This window comes from Lactuca serriola, chromosome 3 (genome assembly GCF_051521515.1).
Source record: "Lactuca serriola cultivar US96UC23 chromosome 3, Lser_US96UC23_V15, whole genome shotgun sequence".
NCBI lineage: Eukaryota > Viridiplantae > Streptophyta > Magnoliopsida > Asterales > Asteraceae > Lactuca > Lactuca serriola.
Window position 1 is genome coordinate 70955054 of NC_136410.1, and position 21111 is coordinate 70976164.

The window sequence follows — 21111 nt, forward strand, 5'->3', positions numbered from 1 at the left end:
CACAGAATTAAACTAAAATAACATAATGAACTAAAATCGACATATTATTGATCTAGTATAAAACTAATTAGACATATCCATTTCATTGTTTGGTTTCAACGAGTAATCATCCCATATTTGAGTTGTAATAGTGTTCCTCAATTCCTCAGCTTCGTTACTATACAAGCGTTCGTTATTAACATCATGTCTCACTTGTTGTGGTTGTTCATCCAACACCTCTTGTAAGACTTCATATTCAAGTTTTTTGTCACGGTCTTCGGCGGGTAAAAAAATTTGTAAGATCCAACATGCCACAAAAATGTCCGATTGTGTGTCACACGAGTAAAAAGGTTCCAATGTACTTCTAACGATTGGGAACCTTCTTTTTAGAACACCAAATGCCCGTTCTATTGCGTTACGTAAAGAAGCATGTCGAAGATTGAACAACTCCCTAGCGTTCACTGGGGGTGAGTAGAATACTCTTTCAAATGATACCTGACACCTCTATATGATGTCATTAGTTCAAGGGTATGAGGCAAACAGGCGTCTACCAAATAATATCGTCCTATAAATAACATGTAATTAGTTTTCTAATAAACGAATGCAGATAAAATTAAAGTACTTAATAGAAATTACCCCTAGGAATTAGTAGCTTATCGTCTCTTTTAAGTGCATCTTTCACTATCCTTGAGTCAGAGGCAGTACCCTCCCACCCGGTTAAAACGTACGTAAACTTCAAATCAAATGAACATGCGGCTAAGACATTTATCGTAGGGTAACCCTTGCGACCATGATATCTAGTGGCATCCTTATTCGGTAGTTTTACATGAACATGTGTCCCATCAATTGCCCCTACACAATTCTTGAAGTAGGGATAAAATCTATTTTTCTCTTGAATTTCTTTCGAGACAACATCACCTTTAGGTTGTTGAATGTAGTAACTTTCTAATGCTATAACCGCACGAAGAACTCTATGGAAGCACCTACTTGTTATAGATTTAGCGTATCCATACATGAAAGAGACCATGGTGTTTCTCATATCGTTACCTATGATGTGCAGAAACCTTGCAACATGTTCTTCAACAAACATGCTTGTGTAGGTCGCAGGCCACCGTCACATTGTAAGATAGTACACAACTTTGGAAAAGCTTGCTCACTCACACGAATAAGCTCACGACATTTCCCACCTTTTACAAGTTTGTGTAATAGTCGTTCTCGTTCAAGTTGACGCTTTAACATTTCTTCCTTACTTAGTAAATTATGATTACTTTTTTTTCGAAATTCTACGATGTATTACAATGGCCATGAACATTAGAATAACCACTAGCCTTCGTCTTTTTTCCCATCATCATCTTGGTTGGCCATGGCACTCTCTTAATCCTAAAATACAACTTAAACACAATAATAGATGGATGAGTAATGCAACATGAAAAAGCATGACTTCGGCTAGACACTATGCTATAAATCCTAATATGAAAAAGATTGAAATAGGAACCAATCATTTGATCAAGAAAAAAAAAAGCCCAATGACAAAGAATACAAATTAACTGTTGACTTCCAAGTCTTCAATATTGGGAATGAGTAGACTTGTGGCTTAGCACATTTACATCTGCCATAGGAAATAGACTTTGCCACAAACCATTTATTTCTATTAATACAATAATAGCAGTTGCCTAGGACCAAAAGAACATATTTTTTTATAATTGAGAGTTCGAGTTATTTATTGTTTTGCACCGAATACAACTTTCTGGATTGGACTAAAAAAATAAGTTTTGTTTCACATCAGTTGTCAAACACATTACACAACATGTTCTATCAAGTTGTTCATATATAAACTACACGTATTCCAAAATTCACATATATTTATACCCAGAGGCGGAACACGACCACCATAAGTGAAGGGGGCAAAACCATATTAAGTTATTAAGCTTAAATGAGATTCATTTTGTGATTCTTTTTATACAAAAAATATATTAATTAACTTCAAAATGAGATTATTTTAAAATAAACGTTTGTATCACATAATATTTCTTAACTAATTACAACATATCAAATAAATTTTGATAAAATAAAGAAATATATGATGCCTTTATGACAAAAGTAAAATATATTTAATTTATCTTTCTTTTACCTTTTTCTTTATAGCTCAAAAGATTTGAAATTTTAATAAGACCAAAACTATCAAATCTTAACATAACAATATCTCTAACAAAAGTACATAAATATGTCATGAGTTTATTGACAAAAATATACTACATTACCCATATTTAAAACAACTCGTTTGTAGTTTAGTATAACAATATCTCCAGTCATTTGGTTTTAAAATAACTTAAAATAAATATTAATCTATATATTGGGTTTTCAAGAAAAGTTAACATTTGTGTTTCATATTATTTAAAATAGTAAAAGTAGTTCACAAAATTACATTGGGCAGTGTGTCTCTTTTTTTCTTTTTGAAAACCTTAGAAAAAGATACTGGCAGCTAAAACACCTCACAAAACTCGAAGTTGGTTTTCTCCCGGAGGTAAAAACGGAAATCAAATATACAAGGCAAAGCAACTTTGAAGATGTGAAGCAACCAATGAGATGCGAAGTTGCGCAGACGCCGGGAAGAGGAAGTATATCTTCGTCGGAGATTTCAATCAACGAAAAAGTAGCAGCAGTAGTGTAACAGCCCAGATTTCCAGGTATCTTTTATTCATGTATTTTGTGCTTTGTGAGGGGACTCGGTGAGTTGGAGCCCAAACTCGTCGAGTAGGATCGCGGTTCTGGACGCGGGTTCGCGCCTGGACTCGGCGAGTCCAAGGGATGGACTCAGCGAGTCCGTGCTGTTTAATGAAACCCTAATTTCCCGGTCCTAAGCCCTATTTAAAGGACCTTATGGCCCTTCATTGCGGCTACCTTGAACTTGAGAGCACCTAAACAGCTGAGGGTTCTTGTGAGTGAGATAAGAGGCCATTATTCACCAATTTTGTGTGTATTTGCAAGAAAGGAAGGGGAAAATCAAGCTAGGAGAATTGGGGAGTTTGGATCTACTTCCATTTCGTCAGAGGAAGCTTCTTGAGGTATTATTCAGAGCTTATTCTCGTGTTTTTGTTGTTATGGTCAAATCTAGGGTTTCTTCATGCCTTGTTTGCTTTGTATTTGGAGTGTGAGAGGTCCCATGGAGATATGGTACCTAGATCTGGACCTTAATAGGTCCAGAGAGTCCCAAATGCCATGCTTTATGTCTTCCCTTTTGAGTTGGAAACTTAGGTTGCCATTTTAGAGGTCATTTCTTCAAAAGAAGCCTTGTAGACGTTGCATGGTAGCCAAGATTGTGACTTTACGTGATGAATGAGCTTAGGAGGGCCAGATCTATGAGTTGATGGAGCGGATCTGACCTCAGAAACGAGATTGAGTTGATGCATGGCATGGACTCACCGAGTCCGAAGAACAGACTCGGCGAGTAGCATGAAGATTGTCCTTAACCACTCAGCGAGTGGTCTTGCCGAGTTAAGGGTGGACTCAGTGAGTCAGGGAGAGTTAAAGAGGGTTGACAGGTGGACTGAGTCGAGCTGGAACTCGCCGAGTTGTTCTTGAGACTCGGCGAGTTGAGTAGTGGTGGCCCCGCGATTCACGCCAGGTGGGACTCGTCGAGTTGGGGGTGTACTCGACGTGTCAGGAGAAGATCCTAGGGAGTCAGTGAACACGTATAGACTCGCCGAGTCGCCATAGTGCACTCGCCAAGTCCGGTCAAAGTTGACCGTTGACTGTTGACCAGAGTTGACCAGTGATGACTTGATAGGGGTAGTCAACCTTAGTGGTAAAAGTGTTAATTAGAGATATACGATGTTATAGGAGGATTATAGCTCGGAGGATCAAGCATGAGTGATTTCCAGGATTCGCGAGTTATCGAGACATACGAGGTGAGTCTTCTCACTATACTTTACCAAGAGTAGGTAATCAGAGTTATGTGACAGAGTATTTGTATGCTATATGTATGTTATGTGTTGTACTGCATTATTTCTATGTGATTTATGATGTGCATGTTTATAGAGTTGGAACCGGAAGGTTCCCAGAGTTAGAACTAGTGGGTTCATAGAGTAGGGTCTACGGACCCACAGAGTTATAGCCTCGAGTGGCTAATATGTGTTATGTGTGGTATATTGGGGAACTCACTAAGCTTTGTGCTTACAGTGTTAGTGTTGTTTGTTTCAGGTACTAGTGATGACCGTGGGAAGGCGCCAGCTTGATCTGTACACACGCATGGGATTTTTATGATATGTGATCTTGGGATTTTGTATGATATGGATTGGAGTTTTGAACTTGATGTTTTATGAAAATTAAATGAAAATGTTTTTATATTATGCGAAAAATTATTTTGAAATTCACGGTGTTACAATTTGGTATCAGAACCTTGGTTTGAGGGATTCGAGTACACCTTCGGGCGTATTTGAACTCAAACTGAGGATTTGAGAAGTATTTTCAAAAAGAGTAAAAGATTTTGGAAAAACGCAGAGCAGAGTGTTTGTACGATCGGTCCGCGCCCGAACGGTGATTTCCCAAAATACCCTCATGTTATGTGCTATTGATATTGATATGATGTATTCGCATGCTAGAGTAGGCTAAGTATTCCTATTAGGACTAGAGTGGCCTGATTTGTGATGCCTTAGCCTAGGAAGAGGTGAGCTGCTATGAGATGCTTGAGAGTGTGTAGGTAGCAGCGAGGGGCTTATGAGAGATCTATTAGAGAGTGGCATGTGCATGATAGAGTACTTGGAATTTGGGATCCGAAGAGGAGGACTTGGGGTGTATCTGATACGGTGCGGACAGTAGTATTGGGCCCGTACTACTGAAAGCACCGGAGCGGTGTACAGCCCAAGTAAGAATCTTTGGAATACCAAGGATCAAGGAGGGATGAGTTGTCGAGTGTGAGTATGCTTAAATGGAATCTAATTTATCGTATGTTGTATTTCAGAGGTAGATCATGGTGAGGACACGTTTGATGCCTGAGAGCAGTGATATCAGTGATGAGGAGATCCGCCGGATCATCCACGAGGAGGTGGCTGCGGCCATCAGGGCAGAGATACCAGAGATGTTCGGGTCTATTAAGACCACGCTGATTGAGACCTTTGACGAGCGTTATGCCGCTCTTTCTGAGGCTGCTGTTGCAGCGGCCACCGCAGCTATTGCTGCCGCTAGGCCGCAAGGTGGTGATGCGTTGCTATTCCGGGAGTTCAGCAACACAAAACCACCAGAGTTTGATGGGACCCAGGACCCGGTGGCAGCTATGAGGTGGATTTCTGACATAGAGGGGTGTTTCTTCACTTGCTCATCTCCTGAGCATTTGAAGGTTCGGTTCACGCTGAACCAGCTTCGCTTGGGAGCGAAGGACTGGTGGAAGTTTGTGACGGCGCACTTTACGCCTGTTGAGCTTGCGGCAGTGACCTGGGAGAGGTTTCACTGCCATGTTCCGAGATGAGTACGTTCCCCAGGTGGAGAGGGAGCGTTTGGCCCAGGAGTTTCTGACCCTCAAGCAGGGTACTGAGTCGGTTACAGCGATCACCAGGATGTTCCATGAGAGGGCGATGTTCTGCCTGAGCACGTGTCCACCGAGCAGGCACGTATGAGCCGATATCTGAGTATCTTGAGGCGAGACATTCGGGAGTTCACGGCGAACTCCTCGTACCGGAAATTTGCTGAGCTTCAGGCAAATGCCCGGAAGAGGGAGATTGAGCTAGTGACTCAGGCCAGGGAGGAGGCGGAGTCTCAGGGGAGGGATCGGCGACCGGCACAGTCTCAGCCGGTAGCCAAGCAGGCCAAGCCCGCTGATCCCAAACCAGGGAGCCAGAAGGGCCGCACTTGTGGGAAGTGTGGCAAGGGTCATGATGGAGTTTGTAGAGCGGGATCTTGCTACAAGTGTGGCAAGGAGGGGCACATGGCCAAGGACTGCCCCAAGGGGTTTGCGGTGTGTTTTCACTGCAATCAGACCGGACACCGGAAGGCAGAATGTCCGCAGTTGCGAGGATCATCTCAGGGAGCACCTCAGGGATCTGCCCCTGCTGCCATCATAGCTACAGAGAGTCGGCCAGTGAAGGCCGAGGCGCCGAGGGCACGAGGGAGAGCTTTTCAGCTGACCGCGAAGGAGGTCTGCGCAGCGCCCGACGTCGTGGCTGGTATGTATTCTTTCGTATATTTATTTTGATGTTGATATATTATGCTTATATTATGTTGTGCGTAGGTACTTTTCTTGTGAATTTTGTACCTGCCTTGGTGTTATTTGACTCGGGTGCGAGTCGGTCTTTTGTATCTTTGGCCTTTAGTCAGCACATCAGTGTTAGTCGTGAGGCGTTGAGTCGGCCTCTGAGAGTGTCCATAGCTGATGAGAGGGTGATATATGCCACGGAGGTTCTCCGAGGGTGCGTAGCCGAGATTTTCGGTGTTGAGTTCCCGATTGATCTAGTTCCTATTGCAATGGGTGATGTTTGTGTCATTGTGGGCATGGACTGGTTGAGTCGATTCGGTGCGGTTATCGACTGCGAGCGACAGCTGGTGACCATATGATACCCTAGTGGGGGAGTTCTTTCGGGGTACGGCGAGGGTACACGTTCAGGATCAGCGTTTTGTTCGGCCGCTAGGGCGAGGCAGTGTCTACAGCAGGGCTGTAAGGGTTTTGTGGCGTATGTGATGGATACGTGGGTGGATTCTGAGAGGCCGAGTTCAGTTGAGGAGGTTCCAGTGGTGCGTGAGTTCCCGGATGTATTTCCTGAGGAGTTTCCGAGTGTGCCTCCTATGAGGCAAGTGGAGTTCAGTATCGATTTGGTTCCGGGGGCCGCGCCTATCGCTAAGGTGCCCTATCGTCTTGCACCTCCAGAGATGCAGGAGTTATCCTCGCAGCTTCAGGAGCTGCTGGGAAAGGGGTTTATTCGGCCGAGCAACTCGCCGTGGGGAGCGCCTATCCTGTTTGTCAAGAAGAAGGATGGTTCACACCGGATGTGCATTGATTACCGGGAGTTGAACAAGCTGACGGTCAAGAACCGTTACCCGTTGCCGAGGATCGACGATTTGTTTGATCAGTTGCAGGGAGCATCTTGGTTCTCCAATATCGACTTGAGGTCTGGATATCATCAGGTGAGGGTGCGAGATGAGGACGTCCAGAAGACAGCGTTCAGGACGCGTTATGGGCATTATGAGTTTGTGGTGATGCCTTTCGGGCTCACCAATGCCCCGGCAGTGTTCATGGATCTCATGAACCGAGTGTGTAGGCCGATGCTGGATCGGTCGGTGATTGTATTTATCGATGACATTCTGGTATATTCGAGATCTAGAGAGCAGCATGAGGAGCATTTGAGAGAGGTTCTCGGAGTTTTGAGATCGGAGAGGCTTTATGCCAAATTCTCCAAGTGTGATTTCTGGTTGCGGGAGGTCCAATTTTTAGGACATCTCGTTAACCAGGAAGGGATATTGGTCGACCTGGCCAAGGTTGAGGCAGTGATGAGTTGGGAGGTGCCGAAGTCACCCTCCGAGATCAGGAGTTTCCTAGGGTTGGCAAGGTATTATCGGAGGTTTATCAAGGATTTCTCTAAAATCGCAGTGCCACTCACCAGATTGACCCGGAAGGGTGTTGCTTTTTAATGGGGCCCTGAGCAGCAGGCCTCCTTTGAGACACTTCGCCAAAGGTTGTGCGAAGCCCTGGTGTTAGCCCTCCCGGAAGGGATGGAGGACTTTGTGGTATACTGTGATGCATCGATTTTGGGGTTGGGAGCGGTGATGATGCAGAGAGGGCATGTGATAGCATATGCATCGAGGCAGCTGAAGCCTTATGAGACGATATATCCCACCCATGATCTAGATTTGGGGGCAGTGGTGTTCGCCCTCAAGATTTGGCGTCGCTACTTGTATGGGGTTCAGTGTACGATATACACGGACCATAAGAGCTTGAAGTATTTGATGGATCAGCCTAACCTGAATATGCGTCAGAGAAGGTGGTTGGATTTGGTCAAGGATTATGATTGTGAGATCCTGTACCATCCAGGCAAGGCTAACGTGGTAGCCGATGCATTGAGCCGCAGGGCGGAGAGCACCCCGCTGCGGGATGTATGTTTGAGATTGACCGTGATAGCTCCAGTGTTGGATGCCATTCGTGGGGCACAGGCCGAGGCTGTGCAACCTGAGATGTAGAAGAGGGAACGGGTTGTTGGTTTGGTTTCAGAGTTCGTTACCGATGGTCGGGGGCTTATGACATTTCAGGGGCGTATCTGGGTACCGTTTGTGGGAGGAATGCGTACCATTTTGATGGAGGAGGCGCATCGGTCGAAATTTTCGATCCATCCGGGGGCCACTAAGATGTATTTGGATCTGAGAAAGGAGTATTGGTGGCCCTGTATGAAGAGGGATGTCGCGTGGTTTGTTGAGAGGTGCTTGACCTGACGTAGGGTTAAGGCTGAGCACCAAAGGCCACATGGTAAGTTGCAGCCATTGGAGGTTCCCAAATGGAAGTGGGAACAGATCACTATGGATTTCATCACCAATTGCCAAGGACTGTCAGAGGAGTTGATGCAATTTGGGTGATTGTGGACAGATTGACGAAGAGCGCTCACTTCCTTGCTATCAGCGAGAGTTCTTCAGCAGAGAAATTGGCGGAGGTGTATGTGAGGGAAGTGGTATCTCGGCATGGGGTGCCGATCTCGATTGTTTCAGACCGTGATATGCGCTTCACTTCCAGATTCTGGAAGAAGTTTCATGAGGATTTGGGTACTAGACTGCATTTTAGCACCCCATATCATCCCCAGACAGACGGTCAGAGTGAGCGGACGATTCAGACGCTCGAGGACATGCTCCGGGCATGTGTGTTGGATTTCGGGGGTAGCTGGGATGCATATTTGCCCTTGGCAGAGTTTTCCTACAACAACAGCCATCATTCGAGCATTGGTATGCCACCCTTTGAGCTGTTGTATGGGAGGAGGTATCGAACCCCCATTTGTTGGGGAGAGGTTGGACAGCGGGTGATGGGCAGTACAGAGATCGTTCTTTAGACGTCAAAGCAGATCCAGCAGGCCAGACAGAGGTTGTTGACCGCTTAGAGTCGACAAAAGAGTTACGCAGACAGGCGTCGGTCCGAGCTTGAGTTCCAGGTCGGTGACCTTGTACTCCTGAAGGTCTCTCCTTGGAAAGGAGTGATTCGATTCAGGAAGAGGGGCAAGTTGGGGCCCGATATATTGGTCCTTTCCGTGTGATCGCGAGGGTAGGCCGGGTAGCCTATCGTTTGGATTTGCCAGCAGAGTTGGGGCAGATTCACGACACTTTTCATGTGTCGCAACTGAGGAAGTGTATAGCCGACGATTCGGCGGTGGTTCCATTAGAGGATATTCAGGTGGATGCGAGCCTGAATTATGCCGAGAGACCAGTGGCCATCAGAGATCGGAAAGTCAAGGTTCTGAGGAACAAGGAGGTACCCCTGGTGTTGGTTCGGTGGCAGCATCGGAAGGGGTCAGAGATGACATGGGAGCCGGAGCGTGAGATGCGTGAGTAGCATCCGGAGCTATTTGCAGAGCGAGACTTCGAGGGCGAAGTCTAGTTCTAGTGGGGGAGAATTGTAACAGCCCGGATTTCCATGTATCTTTTATTCATGTATTTTGGTGTTTTGTGAGGGGACTCGGCAAGTTGGAGCTCAAACTCGCCGAGTAGGATCGCGGTTCTGGACGCGGGTTCGCGCCTGGACTCGGGAAGTCCAAGGGATGGACTCGGCGAGTCCGCGCTATTTAATGAAACCCTAATTTCCCGGTCCTAAGCCCTATTTAAAGGACCTTATGGCCCTTCATTGCGGCTACCTTGACCTTGAGAGCACCTAAACAGCTGAGGGTTCTTGTAAGTGAGATAAGAGGCCATTATTCACCAATTTTGTGTGTATTTGCAAGAAAGGAAGGGGAAAATCAAGCTAGAAGAATTGGGGAGCTTGGATCTACTTCCATTTCGTCAGAGGAAGCTTCTTGAGGTATTATTCAGAGCTTATTCTCATGTTTTTGTTGTTATGGTCAAATCTAGGGTTTCTTCATGCCTTGTTTGCTTTGTATTTGGAGTGTGAGAGGTCCCATGGAGATATGGTACCTAGATCTGGACCTTAATAGGTCCAGAGAGTCCCAAATGCCATGCTTTATGTCTTCCCTTTTGAGTTGGAAACTTAGGTTGCCATTTTAGAGGTCATTTCTTCAAAAGAAGCCTTGTAGGCGTTGCATGGTAGCCAAGACTGTGACTTTACGTGATGAATGAGCTTGGGAGGGCCAGATCTATGAGTTGATGGAGCGGATCTGACCTCAGAAACGAGATTGAGTTGATGCATGGCATGGACTCACCGAGTCCGAAGAACAGACTCGGCGAGTAGCATGAAGATTGTCCTTAACCAATCGGCGAGTGGTCTTGCCGAGTTAAGGGTGGACTCAGTGAGTCAGGGAGAGTTAAAGAGGGTTAACAGGTGGACTGAGTCGAGCTGGAACTCGCCGAGTTGTTCTTGAGACTCGGCGAGTTGAGTCGTGGTGGCCCCGCGATTCACGCCAGGAAGGACTCGTCGAGTTGGGGGTGTACTCGACGTGTCAGGAGAAGATCCTAGGGAGTCAGTGAACACGTATAGACTCGTCGAGTCTCCATAGTGCACTCGCCAAGTCCGGTCAAAGTTGACCGTTGACTGTTGACCAGAGTTGACCAGTGATGACTTGATAGGGGTAGTCAACCTTAGTGGTAAAAGTGTTAATTAGAGATATACGATGTTATAGGAGGATTATAGCTCGGAGGATCAAGCACGAGTGATTTCCAGGATTCGCGAGTTATCGAGACATACGAGGTGAGTCTTCTCACTATACTTTACCAAGAGTAGGTAATCAGAGTTATGTGACAGAGTATTTGTATGCTATATGTATGTTATGTGTTGTACTGCATTATTTCTATGTGATTTATGATGTGCATGTTTATAGAGTTGGAACCGGAAGGTTCCCAGAGTTAGAACCAGTGGGTTCACAGAGTAGGGTCTACGGACCCACAGAGTTATAGCCTCGAGTGGCTAATATGTGTTATGTGTGGTATATTGGGGAACTCACTAAGCTTTGTGCTTACAGTGTTAGTGTTGTTTGTTTCAGGTACTAGTGATGACCGTGGGAAGGCGCCAGCTTGATCTGTACACACGCATGAGATTTTTATGATATGTGATCTTGGGATTTTGTATGATATGGATTGGAGTTTTGAACTTGATGTTTTATGAAAATTAAATGAAAATGTATATTATGCGAAAAATTATTTTGAAATTCACGGTGTTACAAGTAGTTCATTTTTTTGCCTCCTTTTCACTTTTCCTTATCATTTTTACAGATCTCCTTCTCTACATTGCTAATTAGTAGGCCAAAAAACGGGGAGGCCATGGCCTCCCCTGGCCCCTTAAAGGATCCGCCATTGTTTATACCAAAACCACAGCCTTCCATAACTCAATTCACAATCACATTCCAACTAACCACATTACAACTGGGATAGTAACTGAAGCACATCTAAACAAAACTAAAATGTGACACCAAGTTTAACAGATGCATAAACGGATAAACCTAACAAGAGACTTCCAAATATTTTTATCTCAATATTAAAAAGACATTCAACCTGATACCATATCTTATACTTATGGGTATTTAGTTAATCTCCAACTCCTTAGAGAAGACCATGAATGTCCAATGGGATCATTTGTTAGCTTCAAATCTTCGATAGATTTGTTTTTGTTGCATATTATAAAAAAGAAAAAGTATGTAAATCAGGGAGATATATGTATGTAACAAGATAATAGTAAAAAGAAAAGACAGTGAATTTTGTGTGACAACCGGTTAATTTCGTTATTGCAAAAGTCAACTAAAATCAAACTTGGGTCAACTAATGTCAATCATGTCAAATAAAGTCAAACTTATTGTTTTGATTTAATTTTAAGGTTAGATTGATAACCTATATGTGTTTAAAAGCCTTGAATTAGAAGTGTTGCTTAAATTAGAAGTGTAGTGTGTAAACCGAAACCCCTCGCCTAGCTTAAGACTTCGGACCGCAAACGGCTTTCGGCCGCAAACACTCTTCGGGCTGCAAACATGCGAGCCTTCGTTTTCGGCTGTCAACATCCCAGCCGCAAACTTTGGTCTTATCCCTTCGGTGCAAGAACCAATGCATGTGTCCCATCACGATTTCGACCCTATACATATGGGGGGACCGAAAACACTTCATCACTTCTACCATTCCAGCCGAAAACACCCTTTTACTCTTCAGAACACCAACCGAAAACCCTCATTCTCTCTCAACTATCATCTGAAATTCCTTTGAATCTCCTTAGGATCTTGCCAAGAACATCAAGTGTTCTTCATTCCATCAAGATCCTTGGCCGAAAACCCTTGAATCTCCTTGGTTTCACCAAGAACACCAAGATCCACATTGGGCTAAAAACCCATTGCAGCCACACTAATCGCTTATAACGCTCTTATTTGTAAGTGAAACTTACAAATTAGTCGATTTCCTTAACGTGCTTATGATTCTATTCACTAATTGTATACATATATACTACGTGAAATGCATTTTAGGACTTGTTTTGCCTCGGGATCTAACTTGTGGAAACAATCATCCTATATCGAACCTTCCAAAGAATCACTCACATAAGGTGAGTTCATACCCCAACAATTTACCTTTTTCAATGCTTTTTAGGGGGGGGAATATGTAACACCGTAAATTTCAAAACAATTTTTCGCATTTTATACAAAACACAATTCATTCAATATTCATAAAAACATCATTGTTTGAAACTCGAATTAGTAGCATATAAAAATCCCAAGATCTCATAACATAAAAATCCTGTGTGTGTGCTGATCAGGCCGGCGCCTTCCTGCAATCCTCATTAGTACCTGAAACAAATAACACCAAACACTGTAAGCATAAAGCTTAGTGAGTTCCCCAAAATACCACACATAGCACATATTATCCACTCGAGGCTATAACTCTGTGGGTCTGTGGACCCTACTTTGAGAACCCTCTGGTTCTAACTCTGTGAACCTTCCGGTTCCAACTCTATAAACATGCACAACATAAATCACATAGAAATAATGCAGTACAACACATAACATACATACAACATACAAATACTCTGTCACATAACTCTGATTACCTACTCAAGGTAAAGTATAGTGAGAAGACTCACCTTGCGTATCTCGGTAACTCGTAAATCCCTGAAATCCCTAGTGCTCGATCTCCCGAGCTATAGTCCTCCTATAACACAATACATCTCTAATTAACACTTTCCCAACTAAGGTTAACTAACCCTATCAAGTCAACACCGATCAACTCTGGTCAATGGTCAACGGTCAACTCAACTCGCCGAGTCTGGTGTGGACTCGCCGAGTCTCTACGGGGACCCGATTCCTCTGAGTCCCTTCCGACTCACCGAGTCACTCACCCGACTCGGTTACTCAACCCCTGGTTCGAAATCACTGAACAACCCGCACCAACTCGTCGAGTCTGGAAATGGACTCGGCAAGTGCATTCCATGCACAACCCCAAACGACCTTCTGAGGTCAGATCTGTTCCACTAACTCATAGATCCAGTCCTTCCAAGCTTATTTATCACGTAAAGTTCATGTCTTGGGGCTCATAACACACCTAATGACTCATAAATGGTGTTTTGACCTCAAGCACAAAGATCCCAAACCAAAACCTCCATGGATTCATAAAAAGCTTGGACAAAGGGACACTCTGGACCTCCAAGGGTCCAGATCCAGAACCTAACTCGCTTAAGGGACCAAGGAAGCACTAGATCTAGCCACAAAAGGGCTCAATAAGCCCTAAATCAACATGAACATCACCTTAACAGAAAATGGTTCGAAAATAGTACCTCAAACGTGATGTTCTAGACCTCAGATCTTCAGGAAGTTGATCCTCTTGCTTCCTCTTGGCTATAGCTTCCTTTCCCTTGCTAGATAACACCTCCAAGGTCAACAATGGCTCCTTCTCTCACTCCAAACGCTCAAGCTCACTAGGGTTTCGCTCTGGGGACTGGTGAGCACAAATGACGGCCATAAGGCCCTTTAAATAGGCCCCAAACCCGAGAAATTAGGGTTTCATTAAACAGCGCAGACTCGCCGAGTCCACCAATGCGACTCGTCGAGTCCGGTCATTAATCCGGGTGAGAAATCGCGTCTCTACTCGGCGAGTCTACGCACCAAATCGCCGAGTTCTTCCACAAAACTCAAAATAAAATGAATAAATATAATACCTGAAATTCCGGATGTTACAGAATACAAGTAGAACACAATTTAATTGTGTTAACATTTACATGTGAAAACAAACAAAAAAAAGGATTTCTTATGCTTTAAATGTTGTTAAAATCACTTCAAAAACTCTTTTAAACTCTTTTAGATTTATGTTTATATCAAAATCATATTCGTTTGTATATTTAGGTATAATCATGCTTTAACGGACTTAGGACTATTGCTAAATACCGTAATTCCTGTTCCTTGTTTGGTTGTGGGCTTAGGATAGGATCACTAGTCCAACTGTCGGCTAAATCATAATTATACATGCTATATATATATATATATATATATATATATATATATATATATATATATATGTGTGTGTGTGTGTGTGTGTGTGTGTGTGTGTGTGTGTGTGTGTGAATATTAAATCTCATTTTCAAAGACATACTTAACTCAATTGCATATGATGGGCAAATGACTATTTTCTCCAAATCATTTATAGTTCAAACAAACATACTAGTAAACTATAATAAGTATAGTTTAGAGGATCAATACACACTATTTTCTAGATCAGAGAAACATTACATGAGTCAATACAGACGTACTATTACTTTTAATTACAAAGTATATTGTTTATATAAAAGAACAAGAAGGAACTTACATACTATACGTGAACAAGTTAACTAGAATGTGAGATACTATTTCATGGCATATCAATGTTCTTGCTAAGTCATGTTTTGTAACCAGTCTCCTGGAGGGAGAGCGTGAGTTTGTGTATAGATCTATACGGGACTGACCATCCCACACTTTGTTGGTAGCTATAGTGGGACCTGCAAGTTTACGGATGACAAATGTCATATCATTTTCGACGCCTGAAGAACATCATGGTTTATACTAGTCAATCAAGCATGGTTATATCCTTAATCACATTAAAACCTTAATTAACCAGTTCGGTTACAAGGCAGTTAATTCACCAGTAGTGTATTTTAAAACAATACTACTGTAAATCTTCATTTTCCATTACATACATACAGTGATATGCTCACATGAGCAATGCATACTATTTTTCTAGTAAAGATAGTTTACAAATATAGAAACATACATTTTATACTATTTCAAGTACAAACATACATTTTACACTATTACAAGAGAACAAACATACAAAACAGTCGGGTCTTGGGTAAAAGACTACTTTCCATTTAAGCAGAAAATATAGGATTTTCTGGGAAGTACACTAACATTTTTATGAAACAAATACAAACACTTTGACACTAAATATTTATGAACTCACCAACTTAAATGTTGATACTCTCTTTCAAAATAACTTGAATTCTCAGGGCACCAATAGACAGGTACACTGGCACAGGTTTTGGAGAAGACGGAGCATGTTCAAACTCGTTTTTTATTTTTGCTTTACACTTTTGGTGTCATACAACTATACAAAGAACACACATGTATTAACTATATTATTAATGCAATGGATGTTGTTGCTTGTTTTACTATTATGTATTGTTATGATATTATACATGACGTCCTCCGCCCCCGAATGTTTCCGCCATCTCAGTTTGGGGGTGTGACATTTTGGTTCCTACATTCTGAATTTTGGTTCGTCATTATAGTGTGAGAGAGAAGGTTAAAGTGGAGATTCTTATACAGCAATTGGGAATAATCACAACTATGTTTAAAAGTATGTAATAAAAAGTCTAACTGAAAACAAACATTCACATGAACTGATTGATTTATTATCAAAATTGTATTGTAACTTCAGTTGATCAACACGTTTTTCACATTGGGAACATCATGCAGGTAGAAGATGAAGAAAAAGAAATTCTATAGAAAGGATGAAGCGTCCCTGATCAGATGGGTATGGCGCGGATATGAGCGGGACGAGGGAAGTTGAGCAAGACGATTATAGGAGACTTGCGGCTACATGATCTTTTGTTAATAGGGTTGACGGTATAATGGTCCATAATAAGATCAACGATAGATACGTTCCAATTTTCTTCCAATTTCCATCCAATTTGGAAGGAAAATCAATCCTCAAAATTATTTCCTTCCATTGATTAAACTCGGGACACGGGTTTCCTTCGACATACCCCACCTTCCTTCCGTATCCCTCCTTTTCTCTCCTTAACCACAGCTCCGAAACAAGTTGTTCAGTTACCATTAATGAAATCTCGATGCAAAGCTAAACAAACCGCTTCTAACCAAAGACGCAAAGCCATACAAATCGATTCAAGTCAAGATATTTCATTTTCTTCATCAGTATTTTAAAACTCAAACTATCAACAATATCAAAACTACCAACAAAACCAATACTATCAACATTATTTTTCAATGCAACAATCTTACAACGCATTAACATTGGTATTATTTTTAATACTATTTTAGATTTTTTTGTTTTAAATTAACAAAAGTTTATTTTTAAAGAAAAAAAAAATATTATGTTTTATTTATTTTATATTTTCTAAAATAGATAATATGTCGTAGGTTGAAAAAAATAATATAACAAATCTAATGTGACGGGTCAAAAAAAATGACTCGTCCATCCCTTAAGACCGTACGGTGTGCCTCTTATCGCATACCGCCGTATAAACTCTATACTGCATAACACAGTAAACACAGCACCGACCCCAAATAAAAACATTGTATGCATAAAGTATGTTACAACTTCACCGCAAGGGAAGTCGCAGTAACCCCATCAAATATTTTATTTCTTGCATAAATTAGGTTGTGAAATTAGGCAAAAAATAACAAGTCAGTAAAAAAAAATATAGTATGTTACCACCAGCCTAAGATTTCAAAGTTTATGTGTTTACAAAATTAATTGTATCACCTTATTGCGAAACTTTACTTATATCAGAATTTAGAAAATATACTAGTTTTAATATATACAAAAATAACATACTAATTGTTTATAAAGCTGAGACATAATCCAATGTTGTTTTTCAGAATAATACATACTCTACTAAAAAAAGAACCTACATTATACCTAATTTTTCTTAAAATGTTAAAGTAGTTTCAAACCCAGGATTAACTTTCCAACAATTGTTGGATGAAATGCTATCGAACATGCTAAAGTAAGTATTTGGATCACCTTAAATCCCAAGATTCAACACAAGTTTTCCAACTCCAATTCATAATCTATCATTAACTGAATCCACAAAAAAAAACAAGTAAAAAAACCAACAAAAATCTTCCAAAAGCATTCAAAACTTCCTACAAAAGAGTTATTATCAAGATAACAAAAGTACTCATAATAAACCTCATAACATTTTTCAAGCTTTTCATTCTTCATCATCCTCATCAGCATCTCCACCAGACGCCTTCTTTGCAGCCGCCTTCTGGTTCTTCCTCTTCACTCTTCCAGGTCTCCCACCTCCAAATGGACTCGTGAGTGAAAAGTCAATATGCTTCTGTGAGTCAACTCTCACCATGAAAGAAGGCACATTTACGACTTGCCTTCCCACCCTACAAAACCCAACATCCAAATCATCATTAAAAAGTTAAAACTCTTCAACAATATATAAAAACTAGCGATCATTATATCAATACCGTATGTGTCTTTGCTTGATGAGGACTCTAGCATGGTGGATTGACTTTGCCATACCAGTCTTGAACACAAGTGTCTGAAGGCGACGTTCAAGAAAGTTTTCAACAGTTAAGGCAAGAACATAATCGAGCTTGTTTTGGCTTTCATCCAAGAGTCCATATCTGTTCATCCTTCTCATTAGGGCTTCACCTTCAAAGATCCTACGTGGGTCTTTTTCTTCAAGGGTTAGAAGCATTCTTGCAGCGTTACGGATTCTGCTAAGTGCGTATTGCACCCTCCATAGCTCCCTTTTGCATCTCAAACCGTACTCTCCTACTAGCTTCAACTCAGCATCTAATCGTTCCTTCTCATAAGGGCGACGTGGCTTCTTGAAGGTTTTTCCATCTGAAATAGATTTTGGTATTCAGTTGTAATCAGTTTGATATAAGCAAGAACTGAAACAGATCATACGATGTAGACAAAATCAAACCACTCGAGCAATGTTTGGTACTTTGATTGATGTGAGAATGAACATAGACACTAATAGAAATTCGGAAATCCTAAATAAGTAGACTTCAATGAACAATAGATTATAGATCCATTGGCAAATTGCTGAATCAGAAATCAATTCAACTTTAACACTCAATCATACGACTTAAATCGGCATACATTTTCGTTCTAAGAAATAATTCTAAGTATCTGGATATCGAATTGAACATGAGAAATGGGTTCTGATGACTTAAAACCTAAAACGAACAGATGAAAAGATAGAGTAAAATGATGTATGCATAGAATCCATATATTAAAGAGAAAGAGATCTCGATTTACAGTTGCGGTAGAAAGAGACGTGAACCATGGTTGTTCAACGTCGATACGGCGGCTACTTGGTTGATGTTCTCCTCACTACCGGCGGCCTCCTCCCTCTGCGCTGCTTCTTAGGTAGAGAAGGTCGTAATGAAACCCTAATGGGAATATATAACATTAGGGATGGAGGCTAAAGCGTTAATGAACTTGAACTTGGGTCGTATGTGGGCTGAGTGGGTTACGCCTTGGGCCTTGGTTAATGGGATTCTAGTTTAAGAATGATAAGAAAAACAAGCTTTGAAACATAAATAAATAAATAGACAACTAGTATGGTACAAAGTCAGTTTCTAATTATTCGTGTGGGGAATGAACGCAAACCGCTTCAAGGCAACCCTGAATATTATACGGTTTAATTAAAACATAATGTTAAACAGGAGTATTTAAATGAAGAGTTTATTTGAATTTGAAATATGAAATAAGTGAAAATTATAAAAAAAAAAAAAAAAAAAAAAAACATGCAAAAAATAAATTAATTAAAATTATGTGTTTAATTGTTAGACCCGTGTACTAAACGATTATTATAATAAAATGTTAAATACATTTGTTTAAAATGTAAATTTATTTGAAATTGAAATTGAAATTTCAAATTTAAAATTTGAAATTTGAAAATAATAGTTATTATAGTAGGTTTAATTTATGGAAACTAAATTAATGATAAAATGGAAATGAATAATGAAGTAATTGACAAGTGGAAAATAAATATATTTTAAAATTACGACAAAATGACATGTGGTCAAATAAATGAGAGAATGACAAGTGGCAATAACATTTTCATTTATTAGGGTAGATAAGGAAAAACGTCCATCATTATATTTTCACAAATTTCAATTGGACGTTCCCAAAACTACAAAAATCGTCTTATTTATGGTATTTTCAAAATATGTCGGGCAATGTATTTTTGAAAGTTTTTAGGAATTTTAAATTTTAAACCAAAAAGTTTATAATTAGATTACAATAAATTCATTGTCATCTTAATTTGCCTTTGTTTGTTATGATTATGATACCATTGGATACGATGTACGTATTGAATCATTGGCATTACAGTTTATATATGTGGCAAATTTGTATTAAGGGTTAACCCCAAGCCACGAGCCAGGGGGACAATAGAAAAAACGAACAAGTACATGGAATAATCATTACCAAGCCCGGACCTAAGGGATGTCGAGTATGTGACCAGGACCCTGAAAAAAATAGGGTCTGAGTTTTAATAAATTATATTTTGTATTTATATATTTTTATCAGTTTACGAAAATTATTACAAAAGTGATTTTTGGTCCGAATGGCCAATTCATGCGCTTTAAGTTCCATTATCTATTTTTTTTTTACATTAATCAGTTTGCCCATTTGTTTCACTTATTTTCGTAAATTTGGATCTTTAAATTAATTAATCAATCTGTCCTTTTTTTAGTTCACATCACCCCTTAGGGTCAATTGGAATGAATTGACCTTTAAAATAATTTAGTTAAGAGAATTAAATAATAAGGAGTCATTCTTACAGAAATATACAAGTATCATTTAAATGAAACAAAATAGCACTTTTGATATCAAGAGACCGACCTTGACCATTACATGTTAGTTAGGGAAGATGACATCCAATCTACCCAATTATATAACCCACAATTACCCTATACTTTTCAACCAATAGTATGTTAATGACATGATTTACTCTGCCATATTGGCTGGTTTTGTGAATACCTACGAGAAGAGCCTAATGGTTTTGATATTTTTATAGTTCCACTTGAGTTCATAACAAATAAGAACGAGTCTTTTCTCGATCTAGTGCTTTGTCCCTAATTATTCGCCAAGTTTGTCAGCTTATTCACATTGTTGACTCAGATGTTGGCAATACCACGCCACTCGAATATCTTCTTCCTCACCTCTACAGCAAACGGACATCCCACTGGTATATGTTTCGTGTCTTCTTCATTGCCTATACACGAACCATATTTAGTTGTATTGATGCCAACGCTCGTAGTTCTTAAGGCATCCAATGTAGGAATTCTCGTCTGAACGACTCTCCATATGAAACACAATACTTTGAAGGGTACTTCTTTACACTATGTGATCTGCAAGATGTATGGACATACAAGGGTGGTATTGTTGATTTAACTCCTTAATACCTGAACAGTATAGTTCCCATTGGCGGTTGAGCATCTCCAATAATCAGGACCATGAGTTAGGCGGATTTGTTAGATGTATCTGTGAAAATCAAGTAATTCAAGGGATAATCATACATCGTTCGGACAATGTGACCGATCACCCATAAACTCCTCGCCATGAAATCTGGCTGACAATGTACATCTTTTTCTAGATTCTAATTCATATAAGGATGGGAGTTTAGTTTTATAAGGTATATCATCAATCCACTTGTCGTGCCTCAAGAGTTTTCACATGATTGAAGCAATAGTTTGAATACATCATTTACAGTAATTCCATGTTTCATGAGATCTTTTTCTGTGTTCGCTATGTTTTGCCATACACCAGTAATAGACTTGTTTG

At 40.7% G+C, this 21111-nt stretch overlaps 1 protein-coding gene across 1 annotated transcript; it reads right to left on the minus strand.

Annotated features, from left to right (window-relative positions):
* Nucleotides 1–17327: 17327 nt before the first annotated feature.
* LOC145092575 (small ribosomal subunit protein uS4y) lies at nucleotides 17328–18726 on the minus strand. Its single transcript, XM_079030524.1, has 3 exons — nucleotides 18577–18726; nucleotides 17772–18153; nucleotides 17328–17687 (listed from the first exon to the last, which is right to left on the minus strand). The coding sequence occupies exons 1-3, from the start codon at nucleotides 18602–18604 to the stop codon at nucleotides 17504–17506; spliced, it is 594 nt and encodes a 197-aa protein (XP_078886650.1). The 5' UTR covers nucleotides 18605–18726; the 3' UTR covers nucleotides 17328–17503.
* Nucleotides 18727–21111: the final 2385 nt, after the last annotated feature.

What these genes read in the sequence shown, in the direction of transcription:
- LOC145092575 (XM_079030524.1), bottom strand. Translation starts at nt 18,604, where the DNA reads ATGGTTCACGTCTCTTTCTACCGCAACT. An exon ending in CGTCTCTTTCTACCGCAACT is followed by an intron (nt 18,154 to 18,576) that starts GTAAATCGAGAT and finishes AATCTATTTCAG; the next exon opens with ATGGAAAAACCTTCAAGAAG. An exon ending in ATCAAGCAAAGACACATACG is followed by an intron (nt 17,688 to 17,771) that starts GTATTGATATAA and finishes TGGGTTTTGTAG; the next exon opens with GGTGGGAAGGCAAGTCGTAA.